The sequence below is a fragment of the Typopeltis vanoorti genome, chromosome 17 (assembly GCF_054136105.1).
Source record: "Typopeltis vanoorti isolate ZY-2024b chromosome 17, IOZ_Tvanoo_1.0, whole genome shotgun sequence".
Taxonomy (NCBI): Eukaryota; Metazoa; Arthropoda; class Arachnida; order Uropygi; family Thelyphonidae; genus Typopeltis; species Typopeltis vanoorti.
In genome coordinates, this window is record NC_143565.1 from 70106556 (window position 1) to 70131559 (window position 25004).

At 35.8% G+C, this 25004-nt stretch overlaps 1 protein-coding gene across 1 annotated transcript in view; it reads right to left on the reverse strand.

The window, feature by feature from the left end:
* Nucleotides 1–12759: 12759 nt before the first annotated feature.
* LOC150097470 (sodium-dependent phosphate transporter 1-A-like) overlaps nt 12760–25004 on the reverse strand; it is a 263701-nt gene continuing 251456 nt past the window's right edge. Inside the window, exons 12-13 of the mRNA XM_090406931.1 lie at nt 24185–24370; nt 12760–13289 (exon numbers count right to left, since the gene is read on the reverse strand). Of these exons, the coding sequence (XP_090263057.1) occupies nt 13049–13289; nt 24185–24370 (427 nt within the window). The 3' untranslated portion in view covers nt 12760–13048. The remainder of the gene's footprint in view (nt 13290–24184; nt 24371–25004) is intronic.

Below are 25004 nucleotides of genomic sequence, written 5' to 3' on the forward strand. Positions count from 1 at the left end.
TGACCATTCTCGATCTCACCACTCCATCAGGCAATGCATTCCATGGTTCAACCGCCCTCCATGCAAAGAAACCACTCCTCACCCTCTTTCTCACAGTTTCCTTTTGTAACTTCCAGGGTTGCCCCTTGTCATGACTCCTTCCCACTGTTCAACCAAGCGAAAGAACTCCCCAGTGTCAACCCTGTAACCACCTCTCAACAGTTTAAAAGTCTCAATCATATCACCTCTACTTCTTCTATCCACCAAACTCTGCAGTCCACATTCCCTCAGCCAATCCTCATAACTATCATTGTACAGTCCTGAAACCATCTTTGTCATCCGTCTTTGTATCCTTTCCACAGTTAATTTATCTCCTTCAAATCCTGGGGACCAAATCTGAGAACAATAGTCCAAGTGTGGTCTGATCAGAGACTTATACAATGGAATGATAACCCTCTTATCTCTGAAGGTCAGTGTCCTTCTCATAATTGCAGCAATCCTCTGTGTTACCTTCACCACCTTTGCAATATGTCCCCTAAACTACAGGTTTGCCTAATTTGAATTGTAAAGCAATATATTTATTGCTTTACAATAAATTTGGTTTTCATCCCTACCATTCTTTGGAATGAATGAAAATAAAATATGAACATGTTTTCACTTGCATAGCTTGGAATCTAGAATAATTATTACATTATGCTCAAGGCAAGAACAAATGAAATATAAATGTTCTCATATTTTAGTGATTGACCCTGATAGCTATGTTTATGCATAAATATATATCCAAAACAAAAGTACAGGTGAATCTAACAACTACTGTAAAGTCCTAACCAAAGCACCTAGTGTGGGTATGTGGGTATGGGTTCTAAATTCATAATTAACCTGAATGTGTTTTCAGTTAACTGTGTACATATTTCAGTGCTCATTTTATATATATATATATATAGTATATAATACATAAATACATACATACTGATATAGTGTGTGTGATATAATAATGGAGACAATGAGTCTGTTGAATTGGATATAAAAACTTTGTTAGATTTAGCATATGTGGAATATATGCATTAATGAATGTAAGCAGTTTTTGGGGAAAAAAAGATGATGACAGTGTTAGAATATGTCAAAAATGTGTGATTAGTCAAATTGAGAATCGAGAGTAATGGTATGTAGGTGGAATTTTAAATGAGTAAGCAAATGGGGTATAGCAGATGGTGATGCATGCTAAGAAGGTAAGCACAAATGACAGTGTTGACATGTAAGATAGTGATCATGGTGTGAAAGAGGTAAATGTGTGTGAAAGATGATAGGAAAGCAGATAAAAAAGCACCTTGTTGAAGTTAGCACAAAAAGAAAAGTAAGATACAAGAAAACAGAAGTAGATAAAAAAAGAAAAGGTAATTTCATGATTAGGGATATGTTGAATGAATGAGCAATGAAACTGTGCTTATTGATAGCAGAGATGCTTCATGATGTGACTGTGGCTATATGTAAGCAAGTGGAATAGAGTGGATGATAGGATTCTTTTAATCAGAATGAATGGCTTAAAAAAAAAAAAGATAAATTTGGTATGTAACAAAAGAGTCAAGTTGTAAGTTTGTCCCCAGTATGACAGGATTATGCTAAGGCCTAACTGCTATTGCAAATGATTCAATGAGTAGGCTGTATACAAGAAATTATGTGTAGCATGCTGATATATGAGGATGATTCTGATGGTCAAAAGTTTTGTACTTGTGGGATGGATTTCATTTAAATGGATTTGGTGTACTCAGAGAAACTGCTGTTCACTTGAAAGAATGAATTTGAATAGTCAGGGAAACTAGATGAGAGGGTCTGGGTAGGTGCATGAAAGCATGGATGTGCATTAAATTAAGAGGTTAGGTTATAATTATGAGTATAATGACATTTAAAATGAGAGAGAGAAAAATGATAGTAAACTAGGGATGATCCCTTGAATAGTGGGGAGTATTACTAATGACTACAGAGAAGTTGAATCCAACCAGAATAGAAATATCCAGTGAATGGTAGCATGAGTAATACAGTTTGTTTGAGCCCATTATTTGTGAGATATAAGTTAAAAGGACAAAATACACAATTGAGTGATGCTGCAGACTAGGATTATGTAAAGAGGAGACTATGAACTGCATATGGACAAATCTTGTGGACACAAGGAAGACTATTATTATGGGTGATTTCAACTATGGGATAGAGACATGCAAAATGTGGAAAGAGTATATTTATAAAACTATTAATGGCTAACTACTTAAGCAGCAAATGCAATATAAGCACACTGGATCTAGTAGTGGTGTCTGAGAATCTGTAAATAAGAAAATTCCATCTGGTGGGAGCAGTCTTAAGTATTGAATTGGGAAGTGATAATACATGTGAGAGCTTTGACTAAGAGAGGACATGATGTGAAAACTGCGAGGTACGTGATCATAATAAACTTGAGAAGGCAGTGTGAAGCATTAACTTGGTGTGAGAAACTGCACAGCAGAGAAAAGAGGAATGCATAAGAAGTGGCCAGAAGGTATCTGAAGGAGTGTATATCTAGCTACATCCTCAGAGTTAGGAGAATAAATCTAAAGTTTTTTATATTACCAACCCACTAAGCATTGTAAACTTGTAGTATATTAGTACTGTGCATAGGCTAAGGGTTTGTTGTTCTTTTTCATTATTTCTTTATACATAATCTGGAACCCTGTTCTAGAAATAAACTGTGAACTTTTTCACACTTTCAGTAAACAGAATGGTGTCTCACAGTGGACAATGAAATTCATCTCACACCTAATTGTTCACAAATGTCCATAGTGGGATTCAAACCCATGACCTATTGGTTGAAGAGCAAAGATACTGTCTAGCCAATGAACTCATCCATTTATTGCCATGGTCAGGGCAATAAATGGATAAATGACACTTTAAAGCAACAGCTGCATAAAAAGAAAGAATGTTGTTATATTCTTATATATGGAGGCTCAGGAGCAGTGCAAAGAGCAGGCCAGGAGATTGACAACCAAGGGAAATCCAGAAAGAAAGAAAGAATGACCATGGAAAATAATGAATTTGGATGGTAAGAAAGTGTCAGATTTACTAGAGATAGCTGAATTGTTAGGTGTCAGTTTAGTAAGGTATACTTTTATTACAAAGGCAAACCCATGAGATCTGTCAAGGGAGAAATGAATGAAAGAATGCAGATTTGTGAGTTTAGAGGTATTCAGACACTGCAGTCAGATTGAATGGGATTTTGGTGTGGTTGTTGAAAGAATGTGCAGGAGATTGGCAACATCCCTGACCAAATATGCACAACTGCTAAAGGGAATAGAAGGAGAGTTAGAAAATTCTCTTATACAAGGATGAAGTTAAGCAATGAATTATAGACTAATTGGTATTTCTGATGTGGTCATCAAGGAAAGGCTGGTTAGGAATCATGTTCAAAGGTGGGCAGTTAGCACTATGATCCTCTATATTGGGCAGTATGGTTTTATTAAGAGATCTTGACTGAATTCTAGTCACATTCTATAATATGGTGAGAGAGAGCTGGATAAAGGAAATGAATATAGCATGATACTTCTGGACTTTGCCAAGGCATCTTACAAGATACCGTGTATAAGGTTGTTATGCAAACTCAAAACAATAGGTATGCAAATAACTTTGTGACATGGATAGGAAGCTGACTGACAGGTATCAGAAAGTGATTTATGGAGGTGTTCAGTCTATGAAAGTTTAACTTATATATTAATGATACTGGGAATGATCAAGATAGTGATATCCAGTTTTTTGCTGATGATGCTAAGTTGGAAGAGTGATAAAGAACATATCTAATTAAGAATTTCTGCAAGTTGACTTCAACAGACTAATTACATGGCAATGTTAATCTCAGTTTAATGTTTCTAAGTGCAAGGTAATGCATTTCAGCTTGAGAGCACTGCAGGCAGTATATTATATTAATGGGAATTTGCTGCGAGTAGGAAATAAAGCTAGAGACCTGAAAATTATAATGGACAGAGTTAAAGCTCAGGGACCACACTGCTAAGATGGTTAAGCCATCATTGGATAATTGCAATGTTAACGAGAACAGACTTAACTTATAAGAAAAAAATTATTTTCTCACTTTACAAGGCTGTGATAAGACTACATCTGGACCACTATGTGCAAATATGGTCATCCAAGTTTCAATGAGATGGAGAAACAGATGAAAAGATTTGGAAGGCAACCATGTTAATTATTGTCCTGTGGAATTGCCGAGAGAGAGAGAGAGAGAGGTCTTCAAAGTTTCAAGAATAGATGGAAGAGAGGATATGATAGAAACACACAAGTTAGTTAAGGTAGCTTAGATGATGCAAGTGAGATTTTACAACCTATGGCAGCTGGTGTGGAACTTACAATCATTTGTGGGAGTGGTTAGAAAGCATGTGAGGTTCTGATTCTTATGATGTGTGGTGAGTATGTATGGAATGGGATTACCATTAGATGTTGTGAGTACATTTCTGTTTAATATATTCAGAGAAGGATGAGAAAGAAATATAAGTGACTAAAAAGGACACTCTTCTAATGATGTTAGACTCCCTAGATGAGCCATGATAATAATAATAGCATATGATTTAAGTGGTAGCCTAATTTTGTCACCTTGCTTATTGGAGGCTTGCAACAAAAATTATCATGATTTTATAAACTTTAATGAGTGAAATTCATATCTTCACAGTACAGTGAGCGACAAAATGATCTACAAGCACGACTGCTAAATGAAAAATGATAAAGAACAAGTTTTGAATTGAGTAACTGAATCACCAACAAACTCCATTAATATCTTTACTTTCAAGTAATATATATATATATATATATTGCTCAGGCAGGTGATTGTGGGGAGCTAAGGATACAGCTTAAAGGCTAGCATGGGGCAAACAATTAAGTAGGAAGGGAACAGCTGCTGCTGCTTTGGCATATGACAAAGAATATTTAATATCAGCAGTGTCTAAATATACATTCCAGAGGCTATGGATGCATGGTGAGATTACACATACAATTTAGAAGAAAAAGTGTAGAATAACAGTAACATTGAACCTGGAAATGAAATCCTTTATAATGATGACATAAATAAACAAAAATTAACACATGAAATTTCATATATTATTAGTTTTCCAGCTCCTTGGTCAAAGCTCAACTAAGGAATTCGAGAAAGCAGAAAAACATTTACAAGAACTAAGGCAGGAAAAGAAAAATAAAGACAACAATAACAGGAAGGAAAGCATGGAAATTTGTAAGCTATTAGTGATTAATAATAATAACACAGTAAGTCAATTAAAACAGAAGAAAAAAAGATCATATGGTATGGTGATTCGATAATTAAATTTGTACTTGAGGATGGAGTCACTACATCAAAAGAAATAGTAGTGCTTGTCAGAATTAATACTTAATTAGTGATAAATATAGTATATGAGAGAGGATATGAAAGGCTTGATGGAAAAAGTGAGAAAGTAAAAAATAGTTCATTTATTACTGAGATATAGTAATGAGACTCTGATAGTGATTCAATGTTGCAGGCTATGTAGAAGAAATGAGTGTGAGTTTTTGGATGTGTTGAATGAATTTGATAGTAGAAAAGACTTGCATAAAAAGTATGGCTTGTACTTGAATGGATTTGTTGGCATCAGGTGCCTAGAGAAATTGATATAATGTGCATTAGGTCTCATTCCATTACTGGATTGAGACCTAATGCAGAGAATCAGGAATCATCTTGGAAGGAACACTGAGGATGCACATGTAGGTTCAGCTAGGATGTGTAGACCTTTTAGTGATATGAATGTCATTGACCATAGTTATGAATCTGCTAAAGAGATAGAAGGGAAAAAGAGAAAGTTGTCCAATGGGACAATCAAACTGTAGATTTAAGTATAAGAAAAAGTGAGGAAGAGTTTCTGCAGCTTGGTTGGTATAGACGAGTCCTTTGGTTGAAAATATCCGAGTTTGAATCACATATACAATGTGAACACTCTTTATTAGGTCTTTTCAATCAAATGCCATTAGCCAGTCTCGTACAGGGGTAGAAGGTTTTTGTTCCCCAGAATAGGCAAATTGGTTCCATGAACACACAGTTCTATAATAGGCATAAAATACTTATCCCTGGAGGGATGCAGCAGATGAATAGCAAGCCAGCTGCATTAAATTTCTTAAATCCATTTCTCATCAATTCAACCTGTCTTGAATTGATGAGAAATGGATGGAAAGTGAAAAGGTAACTTGTTATAAACACAGTAGTTAAGTTTGTTGCTTTGGTGAATGCATTATGGTCTAAAATTGTTGACATTATTTAAACCTGGCTCTCAGAGTCAGATGTAGTAACTGGAATTGAGTGTAAAGTGCATAGTATTTTTAGGAATACAGAAGAGATAGGAGAGGAAGGGGAGCACTACTAATGACAACAGATAGTTAGAATAGAAATTCATGAAAGCAATAATGGTAATAATGCCCAATGCAGCTGTAAGTTTGAGGCTATTTGGTGTGAAGTAGAGGCTAACAGCACGAAATATACGGTGATGTTGTTATAGACCTGTTGGTTCATCTGCTTGGGATGAAGAAATGCCTCGCCAAATTATCCTGATGGGTACTAAACGAATGATCAGTATGGTTGACTTAAATTATCCAAATATCAATTGGGTATCAGGGAAAACTCATAATAAGAACAAAGGAGAATTTATTGAGCTATTGCAAGACAACTTTCTCAAGCATTACGTGAAAGAAGCAACTAGAGGACAAAAATTTATCAGAATGTGTCTCGGTTAAGGATGTGACTGTTTTGTCACCAGTTGGTGACAGTGATTATGTTGCACTACCCTGGGAAGTAGCCAAGTGTATGGATATTCCTGTCAGGACACATTACATAATGAACTAAAAATCTGGAAATTATGACAAACTCGGAAGAATACTATTTTCAGTTCCATGGCATCTTGTTGAATGGGAAGGATATCAGCAGTGCATGGAAAGTTTTGAAAAGATGCTTAAATGATGTGGTATCGGAACGTGTCCATACACTTTGAAGAACAAACTGAATGGGAGTGAAATGGATGTCCAATCGCTTTCCCGTCATCTTAAAAGATCCATAAAAAGATGATGGGAAAGCAATATCATTAGAATAAGATTGAGAGGAGTTATGAAATATATAAATGATTCTATGCATAGGTTATGCAGGAGGAGTGGTGGTGTGGAGTTTGTGGAGTGAGTTTGGCAGATGAAAGGACTTATACAAGAAGGATGGTTTGCATTTGAATGGATTTGGTGTTCGAAGACTGGAAAAATTGTTGCTGAATGAAGTGAAAGTGGATGTGCAGAATCAGGGAAACTAGAGCTTTTAGGGAGGGTTGGGATGCTACTGAGGGGACATGCAGACATCAGTGAAGCAAGTGAGTGTAAGAATGTGTATAATATGCCTGAGTTAGGACGAAGGATAACAAACCAAAATGGGTTTGTTAATAATGCCAGAGGTATTCGGAATAAAGAGGAGGAAATTTTTGGCATTGGTTAGGTCTTCCTGGCCACAGGTTATTGGCATTAGTGAGACATGGCTAACAGAAGATGATATAGTTAGTGGGATAGAATGTGAGGAGTATAGTGTGTTCAGGAAGGAACACACTATACTCCTCACATTCTATCCCACTATCCTCCCTCTCATTCTTTTCTGAGAGAGAAGAATGAGGGGGAGGAGTATTATTGATGATAGCTGATGAACTGCAGCCAAAGAGAATAGAAGTTCAACTTCAGGATAGTGAAAATAGCACATCTGAGGCTGTCTGGTGCGAGATTGAGGTCAGCAGAACAAAATTTACAGTTGGGTGCTGCTATAGACCATGCGATGAAATAGATGATGGAGATAGTATGCACAGGCAAATAGACTCAATGAGTGGAGGACAGGTAATTATTATGGGGGATTTCAACTATGGTAACATTGATTGGAGGGAGGAGAGAACAAATGGGAGGAAAAATGAATTTTATGCAGTTCCTAAGGGATAACTACCTGAGACAGCATGTAATGGAATATACTAGAGGTTCGAGAGTGCTTGACCCCTAGTAATTGCATCTGAGAAATTGACTATTATGAATATGACCATATTGCCACCAATTGGGGAGAGTGATCATAAGGTCTTGACATGGGAAGTGGCTAAATGTGCAGAATTTTCAATTAAGACAGAGTACATGTGGAATTACCGGGCTGGTAAGTACGATGAGCTTAGGATTTTGCTTGGATCAGTGCCATGGCATGTTAAACTGCAAGGGCTGGATGTTGATAGTAAATGGGAAGTGGTTAAGGAGCGTTTGAGAGAGGTAATGGCTGACTGCATACCTAGAGTCTGGAGAGTAAATCAACTGGGAGTTAAATGGATGAATAACACTATTAAGCTTGAGCTGCAAAAAAAGAAACAATTGTGGATGAAATTTAAGGAGAAAGGTGAGCTGCAGGCACACGAACAGTACAAAGCACAAGTCAGAAGGGTAACTAGTGTGGTAAGAAAAGCAAAAGCAGATTATGAAAGGAAATTAGCAATGCAAGCTAAAGTGAATCCCAAACAGTTCTTTCGATATACTGCAAGTAAAAGAAAAAATGTATACGGCAAAATAATTTTAAGGAATGCCGATGGCAGGGAAGTAACTGAATCAGCTGAAACATATATCATCCAGGCTGTGATATTGCAGGAATGAGAGAACGAATGGCTGATACAGGAATTGAAGTGAATGAAATTGAGGTGATTAGTATATTACAGAACCTTAATGTAAATACATCTATGGGATTGGATGGTATACCAGCTCGAGTCTTACATGAAGCGGCAAAGGAATTGTCAGTTCCCTTGACCATATTGTTTAATTTAAGTCTCAGCTCTGGGTTAGTCCCGAGGGTGTGGAAATAGGGGAAAATAGTCCCATTGCATAAAAGAAGTTCCAAGACTGCTGTTGCAAATTACTGACTGATCAGCATATCAGGAATCATTGTCAAGGTTTTGGAGATATTAGTCAAGAGCAAAATACAGGAATGGATAGATGAAAATGGGATACTGTATGGAGGACAGCATGGTTTTCTGAAGGGGTAGATCGTGCCTCAGTAACTTGCTCATGTTTTATAATACAGTGATGGTTGAACTGGATAAGGGTAATGGATTTACAGTGATACTGCTGGACTTTGCTAAGGCCTTTGACAGGATACCACATTTAATTCTAATCAGTAAACTGCAGCACATGGGGATGGATATAGGGTTGGTGAGATGGATAGGAGGGTGGTTGATGGAGAGATATCAGAGAGTAGTTTATTCAGGAGTGGAGTCCAAAAGAAGGCCTGTTACTAGTGGTGTTTGTTGCAGGGTCCTGGTTCTTGGACCACTGCTATTTAATGTGCTCATTAATGATATAGGAAAGGATCTGAGAGGAACTATTCATTTATTAACTAATGATACAAAGTTGGGTAGAGCAATAGTGAATGCACATGATGTCAAAATTTTGCAGGATGATTTGGATAGATTGGCAGTCTGGGCTGATGAGAATGGATGTCAGTTTAATGTAGCAAAGTGTAAGGTTATGCATTTTGGGGTGAAAAAATTAGAAGCAGTATCTCACATTGGTGGAACTATACTCCAGGAGATTGATGAAGCCAAAGATTTGGGTGTGTTGGTGGATAGGGAGTTGAAGTTTAGGGGGCACATAGCATAAGTGGCTAAACCAGCTCATCAGATCACTTGGTTACTGAATAATACTTTGACGAGCAGAGATAAGCAAGTTATTATTCCTCTTTATCAAGCCTTGATAAGATCTTCATCTTGAGTATTGTGCCCAGATCTGGGTCCCTGGGTTTCTTCTTGATGGGGGGAGGAGGTAAAGAGGATCCACAGGTGAGTGACCAAGGTAATAGCTCGTCTATGGAATGAACCTTACGAGAACAGGTGGAAGATCTGTGGGTTACAGAAATTGGTTGATAGGTGGAAAAGGGGTGATATGGTTGAGACATTCAAATTACTGAAGAGTTTTTACAAGATTAATTCAGAGGAAATTTTTCAGAACAGGTCTGGTGATGGGAGAACTAGGGGCCATCCATGGAAACTGAGCAAGAGTGTAATTAGCAAGGGTGTTAAAACTAGGTTTTTTACTTGGAGAGTGAATGAGTGGAATAAGCTGCCAGAGTTTATTGTGGGTGCCATGACTGTAAATGAGTTCAAAGCAAAGTATGATAGATACTGTGCGAATGCCGAATAGTTGTTCTTGATATGATGTTTAGGGCCTCCCTCGAGGAGTCTGAGGCCTCTCCTTGGAGTTGCCCGTTCACTTTCATTCAGCTAAGTTCAAGTATGAAAAGAAACTGGACAGGCTAAAGGCAACTCAAAAGAAAGAATAACTGTGTAAAAATAACTTTAGTAAATGTAGATGGTACTCTAGTATTAGAAACAGATGAGTAGTTCATATAATGAGTGCTCACTTCAACAAGATCTATCAACCTGGAGTATGTAACATTGTGCACACTGCTACCACTACACTGGATAAAGAGATGCATGAGAAGGTAATAACCTGGGTAAGAATTTGGCAATTGGGATAGATGGAATATCAACACAGACCTTAAAAGCATGCTCGACAGAACTGGCTAGTCCCTTGACATGTTTGTATAATTTGAGTCTTAGCTCAAGAAATTATCATAGATTCTTTCCTATGGAAAGAATCTATGTAATCCCATTGCACTAAGATGGTGCAACGACAGGTGTGTTTAACTATTGATATATCAGTAACAAGTGCATGTAGTAGACATTGCAAGAACAGCATGGGTTTACTAAAGGGAGGTCATGTCTGAGCAAGTTGCTCATATTGATATATCAGTAACAAGTGCATGTAGTAGACATTGCAAGAAAGCACGGGTTTACTAAAGGGAGGTCATGTCTGAGCAAGTTGCTCATATTTTATAACAGTGTTAAGGCTGAGTTAGATAAAGGGAATGGGTGGATACACTATGATACTGTTGAACTTTGCTAAGGCATGTGATAGGATACCACGGAAAGGCTTTGAAGAATATGGGATTGGAATGTGGAGGGGGGGGGGGTGATCTGTCAGATTTACCTGGTCATCAGTCCTTGGACCATTATTGTTTAATCTATACATTAATTATATTGGGAAAGATCTGAGAGGAGAAGTTCAATTATTTGCTGATGATGTAGAGTTTGGAGGGACAATCAGGGATGCTGCTGATATACAGCATTTACAGAGTAATTTGAATAGGCTGGAAGTGTGGGCAAATGATAATGGCTCTCAATTTGGTGTTAGTAAGCATAAAGTTAATATTCTTTGGTATGATGAGATTTCCAATAGCATATTATATTGGTGGCATTATGCTACAAGAAACTGATGAGGCTAATGATCTTGGAGTAATGATGAGTAGGAATTTGAAGTTCAAGTGGCATAGCAAAAGCTGCAAGTATATCTCATCTAATAATATTTCATATTATTATTATTAGACCTCAGGAGAGTCAAGGACTGATCAAGAGAGTGATATGTTTGACGTACAACAAATCTATTGGACATGGAACAGGGATACATATACACCAGTACACCTAAAATTTTGCAAAGGCTTCTGACAGATTAAATACCAAATTGTTGTGTGGCAAATAACAGATAGTGAGCTGGACAGCAGAGCAGCTGTTTAATAGTTATTAGTAAGTTGTGTATGAGGATACAATATCTCAGAAGATGAAAGTTACTGGTGATACACTGCAAAGGTCTGATTTAGGAGATAATGAGATATATAGCTATGAGATAATGAAACTGATATACTGTGGTAAACAATGGGATGCTGTGTATTCATTTGGTAGAAATATATTGAAAGAGGATGAAGAGATAAAGGACCCATTGTTGATGGTAAATAAGGAACTGAAATTTGTAGTAGACATTGCAAGAACTGTTAGAGAACATAACAGACTATGATAATTACTGGGATAATGATATATAGAAGTTATACAAGGCTTTCCAGACACTTGAAAAGCATGTACAGTATAACATGAGGAAATGCCAATGCAGACTATGGTGGATATTAGGAGGAGGAGTTGGTGAGGAAGTTTGTACCAGACCTCCTTATACAACTTCCAAGAGCTGAGCAAGAATCCATATAATGAGAACACATGAGAGAGAGAGAGAGAAAAGCAGGTTTTTGGCTTGGAAAGTGGTGTGTGAATAGAACTGCACTGCTTTAGTGTGATAGCAATAAATGAGTTTAAGGCACAGTTTGATGAGCATTGTGTTTGATTGGGAGGATCTCCACCAGCGAGCCTGACTTCATGTCTAGGGGTAATAATTACTGAGGTCAAGTAAAGAGTAAACAGAATGAAAGAGGAAGGACAATGAAAAGCTTATTCATTGGCAGCTTTACAGCTGCTTACAGTTTGAAGAAATCTGTCAGCACAAAATAACTGTGTGAAGACATTCCGTATTTAGTTAGTATTTTCATTGTAGTATTTGTAATTTTTATGACTAAAAAAAAGAGGCTGTACATGAAAATTTGAACTGGAACAATAAATAATTATTGCACTGTACATAACATATTGACAGTCTCAATAAGTGAATTGAGTAATGTGGTCATATAAATAAAATTCAAACTTATTTGCAACAAATACTAACCTTTACTACTTTGCTTAGTTATTTGAACAGATGTTTTTATTAGTAATTTTTAAAAAAATGCATATCTGTTTTTTGTTTAAACTGTATACATCTCACATTTATATAAAATAACTTCAAACTCTTGCGTATATGCAATAAAACCATAACAAGTAATGTTGCTGAATGATAGTTTTTTAATGCAAATATAAAATATTCTAAGAATTTGTATCCTTTTATACGTAAAAGAATTTCATTATATAAAATATTCTGGTTAAATACAAAAGTATTTTTCTTTAGAGACAAAACGTCTTCTGACTAGCAAAAGAGTAAATGTTTCTGCCATAGTCATAAGCACAGGAGAATTTTCCATTGGATAGTCCTTGGTATTAACGATTCTTTTTCTTTTTCTTCTAGATGTGATATAATATCACTGGGGTTTTACTATTATTCTATATAATAATTCTTACAACAATGTCCAACTGAATATAGCCATTACTAATGCAGATAATCCTCCAGAAACAGGAAGGGTGAGGATCCAGGCTAAAATAATGTTCCGGAATAGACTCCAGTCCACTGCTTCTTTTGACCGAGTCCAGCCTACAAATACAACTGAACCAACTTTACAGTGTGTTGTGCTGATGGGAAGCCCTAACTTGGAAGCAAGAAGGACAGTAGAAGCTGATCCAATTTCAATTGTAAAGCCACTGAAATGGGGGAAAAAAAATATCTTTAATTCAAAGTTATTTGCAGACTTTGGGGGGATAAAAGAAAGAAAAAATGACTTTGGGAGGAGGAAAAAACTAGACATCTGAAATAAAGACTAATTTTGATTAATTTTTTTTTACAATCAATATAATGTATTGATATAATAATAATCAATACAATATATTGTATACATTTTTAAAGCCAATATAATGGGAGACTGAGGTAGAAAAAGAGGCTATCCCCCAGGAAACTGTAAAAGGACTTGACCAAGGGAATGAGGAGCAGATTCTTTACATGGAGAATGAATGGTGAGTGGAATGCACTGCCTGACAGTGCGGTAAATGCAGACTCATTAAATGACTTTAAAACATAGTTTGATGTGCTTTGTGTGTGACATTTTGTACCAAAAAGCGTCTTTTGACTCCATGGAGGTCTGGTGTTAATAATAATAATCCTCTAAAAACTAATAACAGTGATCATGTTAGTGTACACTTATGAAATGAATGTGTACAATCATGGATATATAAAAATCGTACATAAATGTAAGTTAAAAACATTAGCTTATATATAATCTATAAAAACTTGTTCTAAATTTAAGTTTTATTCATATAAGATACTAACACACACACACACACACGTATGACTCAGTTTATGCAGGGTTAGGATCCTGAGATTATTATTATTATTATTAACACCAGACCTCCATGGAGTCAAAATGAATCATCACGGAAGGCAAACGATGTTACACACAAAGCCCATCAAACCATGCTTTAAACTCCACTGACCAACCACTCTCCATGCAAAGAACCTACTCCTTATGTCCCTGCTCACACCCTCTTTATACAACTTCCCCTTGGTCTATCCCCCCCCCTCCCCTTCTACATAAAATTTCTTCCACATGAACCTGGTAACAACCCTTTACCAACTTAAATGTCTCAATCATATCCTCTCTCTTCCTCCTTTTCACAAGGCTTTGCAAACTTCATTCCCTCAATCTGTTCTCATATCCCACATCCCAAAGATCAGTTATGACCTTTGTCTCTTCTGGACTATTTCCAACTTATCTTCATATTTCCGGCATAAATTGAAGCAAAAATATAATGGGAACATATGTAAATACATTCACATATGTTCCCAATGTATTTCTGTTCCAAGATTTTCAGTAATCAACAGAAAATAATTGAAAAATGTTTTATTTTATGAAATTCATGTATTGAAAATTGTATAATGCTTATTAAAAAGAAAGAAAATTTACTACTTTAAAAAATGATAGAATAGATGTCTGTTTAGTTTTCTTCTTTTCTGATTCTTCTTTTCAATTCCTCTCTTAACGGTTGAGCTCCGTTCCTAGTTGGGGTCATTGCTAGAAGAGTGCAAGATGGATGACAAACACAAACACCTAGAAAAACCGAAAGCAACTAGGAGAGGAAAAGAAGGTACTTTTTAAAGGCACTGGAGAGTAGGAGTGATCATCAAGGGTGGGAGTTGGAACAATCAGACTTAATCTTTTGGCATCTTGTTGTTTAGACACTAGTGCACGTTTGTTAGTTCATTTGCAATTCTTAGTCCATGGTTAATGTAATTTGTTTTTTCTCAATGCATGTTATATTCAATTTTTTTGTTTAATTACTTAAATTTTAGGCCATAGCTTAATCATTTAGTATTATAGTTTTATTACAGTATCAGGACCATCTGTGTCTAGGAAGTCATGACTCATCACAACTTCCAGTATTCAATTAAATTCAAGTAAATTGAAGCAGCATAAACTGAATATACTTATATATATATAACATATTGAAATTTGTATTTCTTAATGCATGCAAATGGAAGAAGACAATGTAAAGGTTAAAATATATATATTGTAGTAGTAGGTGAAATATTTATTTACCTTGTTAATATAATCTACACAAAAACATTTAAATTACTGCAAAATTATATTTTTATATGTAGTTCATAGTATTATAACAGTGGCATTGCATGATCATTTCGGTTGGGTGTGTTGTCATGTTGTCCAGGAGGAGGGGGGGGGAGCTTGGAGACAAATAATTACATCAATAAACGTCTTTTAGCTTTTTTTATGTAATTATTTGTCGATATAAACTATAAATACGTTATTTTCATTTTGCATTGATTTTAATGATCTTTAATTCTTGGGGGTAAAAAAGTATTCAGAATTAATAGTTTTTAGCACAAATTCATATATTAAAAAATTGACCGGCATATTTTATTAAAAATCCGCTAATTAATTAATCCTAAATTAAATTATTTCAGTTTAAAAGCAAAAAAATCATAAAACTAACAAGTAAAATAATATTAAATTACATACACAAAATGCATTTTTTTGTTTAAATTTGTTTCACTATAAATTTACAATTCACACTTCACTCTAACTTACTAGACAGAGGGCAAACCAGTCACTGTTCACAAATGAAAAAGATGAACCAAAAACAGGAACATGTGTTTTATTGCAGTAATAAAACACGTGTTCTATGGCTACCCCGCAACAGGCCAGCCCATAATAAAATTTTAAGACAGACAAAGCGTTCCCAGGGTCAAGGGTAAGATTACATATCTCAATCAATTTTATGATTATAATTTGTGAAATTTTTTAATTGATCCTGGGGGGAAGTGCCCAGTCCCCCCCTGCAGATGCCCATGATGGTGTGATTGCATTTTATCGATGTATGAAAGTTTTGAGAGGCCATAGCGCATCAGCACTCATCTTAATTGGTCCAATGCAGTTAATTGCAGGATAACTTTGAATACTTCTGCATAGAGTGGGGGAACAATCTGTTTTATGATTGATTAAAAAACAACAATGCAGGAGAATGCTATATTTGGTTGGTATATCTGAAATACTCAAAGATGAAAATATGTGAACCATCATTTATAAGACATGTGAGAATAGGAAGGAATAAATGTGAGTAGAAACACTTTCATTAACACATTCACTGCCAACTATGAGTATACTCATAGTTGGTATATGAGCCTCACAAGCCAGCTATGAATATACTCGTATGATGCTTACCGCCAGCAACGAGATTACCCATACTGATCTTGAAGAAGTGAAAATGCTTGGCTTGTGGAGCTAGCAGCAAAAGTATGTATACTCGTAGATGGTATATAAGCCACACAAGCCAACTATGAATATGCTCATATGTCAATTACTGCCGGCAACGAGATTACCCGTACTGACCTTGAAGAAGTGAAATTGCTTGGCGTACAGGAACAAACTATGCCCGAGTAGCATGCCAGCAAATGTGTTAATGGTAAAGAATAATTAATAATTATAATTTGTGATATGTGTGTCCTATAAGTTGCTGGGTAGAGCAAATAGCACGATCCTATAAATCCTAAAATATTAAAAAAAATCTATAAATGTTAAAAAAAAAAAAAACTTATGAGAGAGAGTATTGCAGGAATAAATATGGTTTGATGGAAAAGCAAATCATCTCGTAAAATTTGTTGCACATGTTATGTGTATTTCTCTGGTTTGTGTATATTTTGCTCCATTTACCAAGAATTTTATTTTGTTTACTGAGACTCAGTATACATAACATCCGATCATTATCGGAATTATCCACACTTTCGGGAATCCTAAATTCATTAGGTTTTTTTTTTTAGCATCAGCGGTTCTTCTGTCTTATCAATCTCACCACATATGCTGATATTTTGTTGTAGATCAACAACAACATCTTATAATACACAGAATATTCATTTTAATTCAGAAATAGATATTTTTTTACTGTCTGTTGTTTCCGAAGGCTAAAATAAAAATATCTCCATACTGTTAAGAAACTTTGCAACTACAACAGATGCTATACTGCACAAGCAAAAGAAAAAACAATTAGCATTTTTCTCCCAACATCCACTTTCAGATTTTCAGTTCCAGAAAACATGTGTAACAGCTGTTTGTAATAAAGCCGTTGGATAGAATTTGAGCTGTGCAGAAGAAAGTGATTTTTAATTGGTGAATAGTCCATTTTTTTCCCCGTTTTTCTACGTTTTTGAGTGCTAAATTGTTTCTCTGAATATGAGTGTACTTCAGTGGTTGTTTTTTGGAAGTTAGTTGCTGTCACAATATAATATATTTTGGTTACCATCAGAATCGAATGCATAATGGTGGAAGACAAAATGAAGCTAAGTTTCCATTACTGTATTTAGTTATATTTCATTTTATTTAGTGTACTTAAATGTTTTGTTTTGCTTGTAATTGTTTGTACTTTTTTTTTCTATTTATTTAATGGAATTTATTAATTGAATAATTAACGATTACGATACTGGGCAGTAAGGAATAATGGCGGATTCAGCTGCAGTTGCAAGTGGCATATCGCCAAGTCTTCCGCCATTTAAGAACTCGATTATAAGAAATATCATAAGGGACTTTGTGGCATGACAATCAAGGAAAAGAAGGAGTAGCCATAGTATTCAACACAAAATACGAGGCTAATCTTCTTGAATGGCAGTCAGTCTCAAGTAGAGTAATGTGGGCAAATATGAGAATGGGGAACTGGACAATGAGACTTATTTGTGCCTATGGGCCCACAGAAGGTTCTACTAAGGTAGAAGTGGAGGAATTTTTTGACGCTTTAGAAAAAGCAACTGACACAATGAAAATGGAAAAGTTGGTCCTTGTTGGGGATCTAAATAGCAGAGTAGGAAATGATTGTGAGACATAAAAAAATATTTTCGGAAAATTTGGAGAAAAGAGCAAAGCTAATAATAATGGCAAATATCTGTTGGATTTCTGCTCAGGACATGGACTGGTTATTACTAACACCATGTTCCAACATAAAAATGAGCACAAATTCACATGGAGAGAAGAGGCTAGGAATAAGAAAAGTCTCATTGACTATGTTATTGTTGATAGTGATGTTTTCTCCATGGTACAGGACACCAGAGTGTACAGAGGATTTGAAATTGGAAGTGATCACTATTTAGTCTTGAGCAGGATAAAATTGAATTTCATATTGAAAAGAATAACATGTAAGAAAGTTTTAAAGCGAATAAAAGTTGAGCAGCTCTCAGATGTGAACTGTAGACTAAAATACAGAAAGATTATTGAAAATAAAATGAAAGAGTTTGAGAACAGGAATCAAACCTTGGAGATTCAGTGGCAAACTCTGAAGAAAACATTGATTGATTCTGCCAGAGAGGCATGTGGTGAGGTTGTGTGTAAGGATAAAAAAATCAGAACTCCCTGGTGGACACGGGAAGTTAAAGAGGCAGTGAAGGAAAAGAAGAAAGCATATCAAAAGTTCCTGGCAAATAAGTCAGCTTTTACTCTTACAGAATACAGAGACAAATGTAAGAAAGCTAAATAGTGTGTAAAACTAGCTAAACAAAAGTCATGGAAGGACTTTAGCAAGAATATAGAAAATAAATATCAAGAAGGTGGCAAAATATTCTGGAGGTTGTTGAAGAAGCTTAGGAATGGAAGAAAGAGTGCTGTAAAAGGAGTTAGAGATGATAAAGGTGACATGAAAACAGGAGAAAAAGATATCCTTGAAGTATGGAGTAATTACTTTGAAAAACTGCTAAATGAAACAAGCAGTGATGACAGCACAGTGATAAAAAACACTGACCAGGCATGCAGTCAGGAATACATATCCATACTTGAAGTAGAAAAAGCCATCAAAGGCTTGAAATGTGGAAAGGCAGCAGGAGTAGATGTTATTCGACCATAAATGCTGAAGTATGGTGGTATAAAAGTCTTACAGTGGCTGCACTGCATAGTTCAGAAAGCTTGGACAGAGGGACAAATTTCCGATGATTGGAGTAGTACCCATACTCATAGTACCCATATATAAAAAGGGAAATAAAACGGAATGTGAGAATTACAGAGGTATTTCCCTACTGAGTGTTCCTGGCAAGATCTATGCAAGTATACTTGAGAAACAGTTGAGAAGAATTGTGGAAGAAAAGCTTGGTGAAGAACAAGCTGGATTCAGGCCAAATAGAGGTTGTCAGGATCAGATCTTCACTTTACGACAAATAGTCGAGAAAGCATGGGAATATAACAAAGATCTGTATTTAAGTTTTGTCGATTTGGAAAAGGCCTATGACAAGGTGCCAAGAGAGAAGCTATTAAATACGCTGCAGTTATATGTTGTCAATGGGGCATTATATCAAGCAATACTTAGTCTTTAATTGAGTTGTAAGTCAGCAGTTAGAATTGAAGGAAGTACAGGAAGATGGTTTAATGTTAAATCTGGTGTGAGACAAGGATGTACATTATCCCCTCTGTTATTCATTATCTATATGGATCACATTATGAAGGAAAGTGGTATTAAACCTGATATCAAAATTGGAGATGTTAATGACAGTTCTTTGCTTTATGCGGATGATGTTATACTTCTAAATAAATCCACTACAAGTCTGCAAGATTCTCTGACTAAATTGATTAGCTGTTGTAATAGATATGGTATGAAGGTCAGCAATAAAAAGACAAAGACAATGAAAATAGGCAGAATCATTGAAAATGTCAACTGTGTTGTGAATGGAGAACCTGTGGAACAAGTAAAACATTTCAGCTACTTAGGCACGCTTTTTACTGAAGATGGTAAATTAAATATAGAAATAGACAACAGAATCAGCAAAGCTGGTATGGTGGGAAGTCAATTGAATAAATTCATATGGAATAAGAGAGAAATTAGTCGGAACACTAAATTAGCTGTATACAAGACAGTGTTCAAACCAGTTTTAACTTATGGATCTGAGAGCTGGGTCAGAAGTAAAACACTTGACCAAAGACTAGAGACCGCAGATATGAGAGTCCTGAGAAAGATTAGAGGCGTGAACAGATGGCATCAATGGCAATATCATATTAAAAATGAGGATATTAGGAAAGAACTTGACATTGTCAGCATCCAGGAATGTGTTAGCAGAGCTAATTTCAGCTGGTACAGTCACTTAAATAGAATGGGAGAGGAAAGATTAGCAAAACAAGTGTTCTCTGCCAGGTTGGCAGGAAAACGACCCAGAGGAAGACCAAGATATAGGTGGATTGATACGGTACAATATGCCTTAGACGATAGAAATATAAGATCTGATAATGTTGGAGTCTTGACAAGTAACAGACTGATTTGGAGGAAAATTGTAGATAGGAAGATAGTAATGATATAATTTTTTCATGTTTTACCGTCATATCCTGTACACCCCTTGAGGGTACATGGCAGGAATTTGATGATGATGATGATGACTTTGTGGCATGCAGTACTTGCGGCATGTATGCGTCTCGAGAATTAGATATGTGGCTTGTTAAAGACAGCGGAGAGCATTTGTGTGCAAAATGCAGGCAGTGGGAGGAAATAACTGTCGAATTATCAATATCCAACCTTGCTGCTCCAGGAATGGAGAATGAATGTAGGAAGACAGTAGCGTGATAGGAGAGAATGAAAAAAATATATGTATGAATGAGAAAATAATAGTTGATAGTGTGGAAGGCATGAGTGACTGTGAAAGTTTAGGAGATGGTTTTGTTTGGTAGAGTGAATTTAGATTACGAGTGACTGACCTGCAGAGGGAGATAGATGAGCTGAAAGGGGAGGTGGAATGTCTTGTGAATGAGAGCAGAAGTATGAAAGATAAGATTAGGAGAATGGAAGAGATAAATGCAAGACAAATCAGAGTGGGAGAGAGAGAGAGAGAGAGAGAGAGAAATTTGGGAGTGTTAGAAGAGGAGAGAAAGGAAACAGAAGAGAGGGAATGAGTGAGAGGTATGGGAATGCTAGCAGACGAGAGGATGGAAACAGTAGGAGAGATGGAATGAGAGACAGATATGAAAGTGCTAGAAGAGGAGAGAATGGAAACAGTACGAGAGATGGAATTCTACTAAAATTATGCAACATGATCTTTCATTAACAATAAAAAAAACTTTTACTTTAACAGTACTATTTTTCTGTTTTCCATGTTTCTTCTTCAGGCTTGCACATATTAGCAAATTTTTTATATCCAGATGTATAGTTTCTAAATCCTTTACCGCTGATAAAACTATTAAATTTCTAGGAATAGGAAAATGATGCAATTAAGTGATCTCGCTTGAAAACTGCCTGTACATTCACGTGTGAATTAAACTGCTACTTACATAAACAATATTTCTTTTGATGGCAAAAAAAAATTATTATTATTATTATTATTACCCTAAGACCCCATGGAGTCAAAGACTCATCCAGAAGGTACTTTTGTCATACACATAGCTCATCATGCTCTGCCTTAAACACACTCAAATTCTCTGCAGACACCACCTTCTCGGGCAAGGAATTCCAATCATTCACAATTCTGCATGCAAAAAAACCTGCTTCTCACTCCCTTGTTCATACCCTCCTTATACGGCTTCCAAGGATGACCTCTTGTTCTCCCCTGATCTCCCACCATTTTCTGTAAAACCTCTTCAGCATTGATTCTATAACAATCCCTTAATAACTCATAGGTGTCTATTATATCATCCCTCTTCCTCCTATCCACTAGACTGTAAACTGCATCTTCTCAACCTTTCCTCATATTCAACATTCCAGAGATCAGAAACTATCTTAGTCAGTCACCTCTGGACCCTTTACAACATCTCTTTGTCCTTTTTAAAACCAAGTGACCAAATCTGTCCATGTGTGGCCTAATCACACCTTATATAATGAAACAAGAATCTCCTTCTACAAGTCAATGTCCTCTGCATCGTTCCACACCAGGTTCTCCAAAGTGCAGGATCGGTAATATCAACATAAGAAGTCTGATGGCAAAGAAATGGAACTAATAAAATAATTGGATAAATACCAGATCGACATAATAGGGATGACTGAAACAAAAAAGACAAAAACTGGTGAGATCTTTCTAAGCAATAAATACAAAATGTTATATTCAGGCAATAGCAATCAGGGAAAAAAAAAAGGAATAGCTATAGTATTTCCCTCCTGCATCTACTTTGTATGGACATAACTCTTTCTCTATCATCAATAGCACCTCCCCCTCCCTTTTTACCCTTTCCATCTTCATGAAACAAATCATACTCTTACATCTCTATTCCTCTCAGGATGTCATTCTCATCCAACCATGTCTTACTTATTTGAACAATTTTGGGGTGAACACACACTCAATTAATGCAACCATTTCATATGCCTTGTTTCTTACACTTCTAGCATTATAGCATTTGTATGCAAACACAGCAGCTTATTCCAGGATCAATAACAACTTTCACTGATACCACTTGTTGGATATGACTTTTCCATACTTTCCTTGAGCTATCTCTTTTTCTCCTTACTCATCCCAGAACCTTCAAATCCAGCTGTTTTTGCTACATCTTAGGTTATCCCCCTTCCTCTCTCTCCACATGCACACACACACACACTTGAAGCATCAACCTTTCTCATGCTGTTTTCCTGTCCACTCTGAATCTCCCATTTCCCTGTTTGCCTTGCACACTTCTTTTCTCATTCTCTATACTCATGCTGCTCACTTCTTCATTTATAACCACTGCTTCAATCTCTCTTGTCTTACTATCCTTTCTTCCACATAGCTCCCCACTTGATCAAATTCATTCTTTGCACTCCAGCAGCAGTCTCTCTCCAAGCAACTCACATCAAAACCACTCAAATGCAGTTCATCACTCCTATACAGTTCACTTCATCCTTCAAACTCATTCCACACATTAACAAACTGTATTTCTTTCTTCTCACACATTTCTGCTAACATATCATTCATAATCCTTGCTCTCCAACTCATCTCACCACTGTCATACCTGGGCAACACGCTTACTACCTTTCCTATCACACTATTATCTTTTATCCGTCTCAACAACCTCGTTATATCCAATCTGACATGTTATTTGTTTGCCGTCAAGTCATTTGTCCTTATTACAATTACCAACTCTTTTGCTCACTTACTTCTCATATCCAGTGCCTCAATCACTTTACTCATTCTGCCTCCAGTAAAACCAACTTTGTACATCCTCTCGTCCAGCATGCCTTTAATAATTGAATCACCATACAATGCCACTCGTAGTTTTTTTGTTACCTCTTTTATACCAATATTATTCATTTTCATCATTTCCACTCTTCCATACATAACTCGAATTCTATTAACTTCATTCTGCATCCATTTCATCTCTTGCCTCATCTTAACCAACTTAACTTACTAATACTTTCAGTTATCAACATATTAGCACTCCTCAAGTCCTCATTCAGCTCAAACCCTCCTTTCATCCACTTTAAATATCCACAATTTATCTATATAATTAAATGAGTACATATGACACACCTTACATTTCATGAAACAACTGAAATCTAAATTGAATTTCTGCATGGACAAAGCTGCTGCCATATTTCCTTCACCAGTTACTGTACTAAGCTCTAATTTCAACGAATCCATAAATAAACTTAAACAAAAAATCCCACAAACTAATAACACTGCAAGCGCACAACTTTTACAGCAAGTTTTATGAACACACACACACTTCTTTTCTATTAATTAGTTCAAAAAACTTATCTGAAACAGGAGCCCTCTTTAAACACTGCTACTTCTTTTGTGACATGAATGAGCTATAAAGACTCCAAAAAATAATGTAGCCAATTATAATTAAATTATGTGAGTTATGACACCTTTCCCACATCAATAAAAAATGAAAGTGAAGAAAGGATAGTTCATCAATTACATTTAAATTATACTTTATTATAATAATATAAGGCTATTATTTCTCTGGTTAAGTTTGTTGAAATAACCTGGCATCATAGTTTGTTTTCCCACAAACCATTTACAAGTTTTATCACATGATTTATTTTTTAAAAATTGCTGTAATTCTCAGGAAATAACATCTTATTATATAGTTTTTACAAGTTATAATGAGGTAAAGTAATTCCAAAAATATCTATACATCATAGGATGTGTTCCATACATTAATACATACCTAGAAGGAGTAATTCTTGTCAAGTCCTCTCCTACAGTTTTGATTACCTTCTGACCCCATACCCACAAACCTACACTAATTCCAACACCGCCATATAACAGTAAATATACTGGAGTTTCTGCAGTTTGTTCCACTCGACCTTGCCAAAAGATCAGCCAGAGAGCAATTAATGGTCCAATAGCATTACTGAAAATAATGAAAATCAAGAAATAAAATATTGTAGGACTTGTAATAGTAAAATTCTTAAATGCTTAAAAACAATATAGAGTTTTCGTAATCCAGCACACAACTGGAGGTGAGAATCAATAGATTATGGATTCTGTCAGATAAAGAATAGATATTATAGATAGCAGCAGAAGTAATGTGCTGGAGACAAATGAGTGCTGGCAAATAGACATGAGTGACATGACTGAGGGCGGAAGAAAATGTGTGCAAGAGTATCAATGGATTCAATAATTGATAGTGTGGAAAGTATATATATATATATATATATATATATGTAGAAAGTAGTAAGTAAATATATATATATATATATATATGTGTGTGTGTGTGTGTGTGTGTGTAGAAATTTTTGAGTTTCTTATTCAATTTTAAAACAATGTGGGATTTAATATACCCTTAATTTGAATATGTAGAAAGTTTTTTACCTTGGGTATAATATATGTTAAAGATGCCAAGCTATTTTAAACCTGGTTTTACTCCATTTCCCAAGTAAGCAAACAGACAAACAAGTCAAGTTTGTGCCTGCACGTATTGCAAGTCTAGCTGCTAGACTTGCAATACGTGCAGGCACAAACTTGACTTGTTTGTCTGTTTGCTT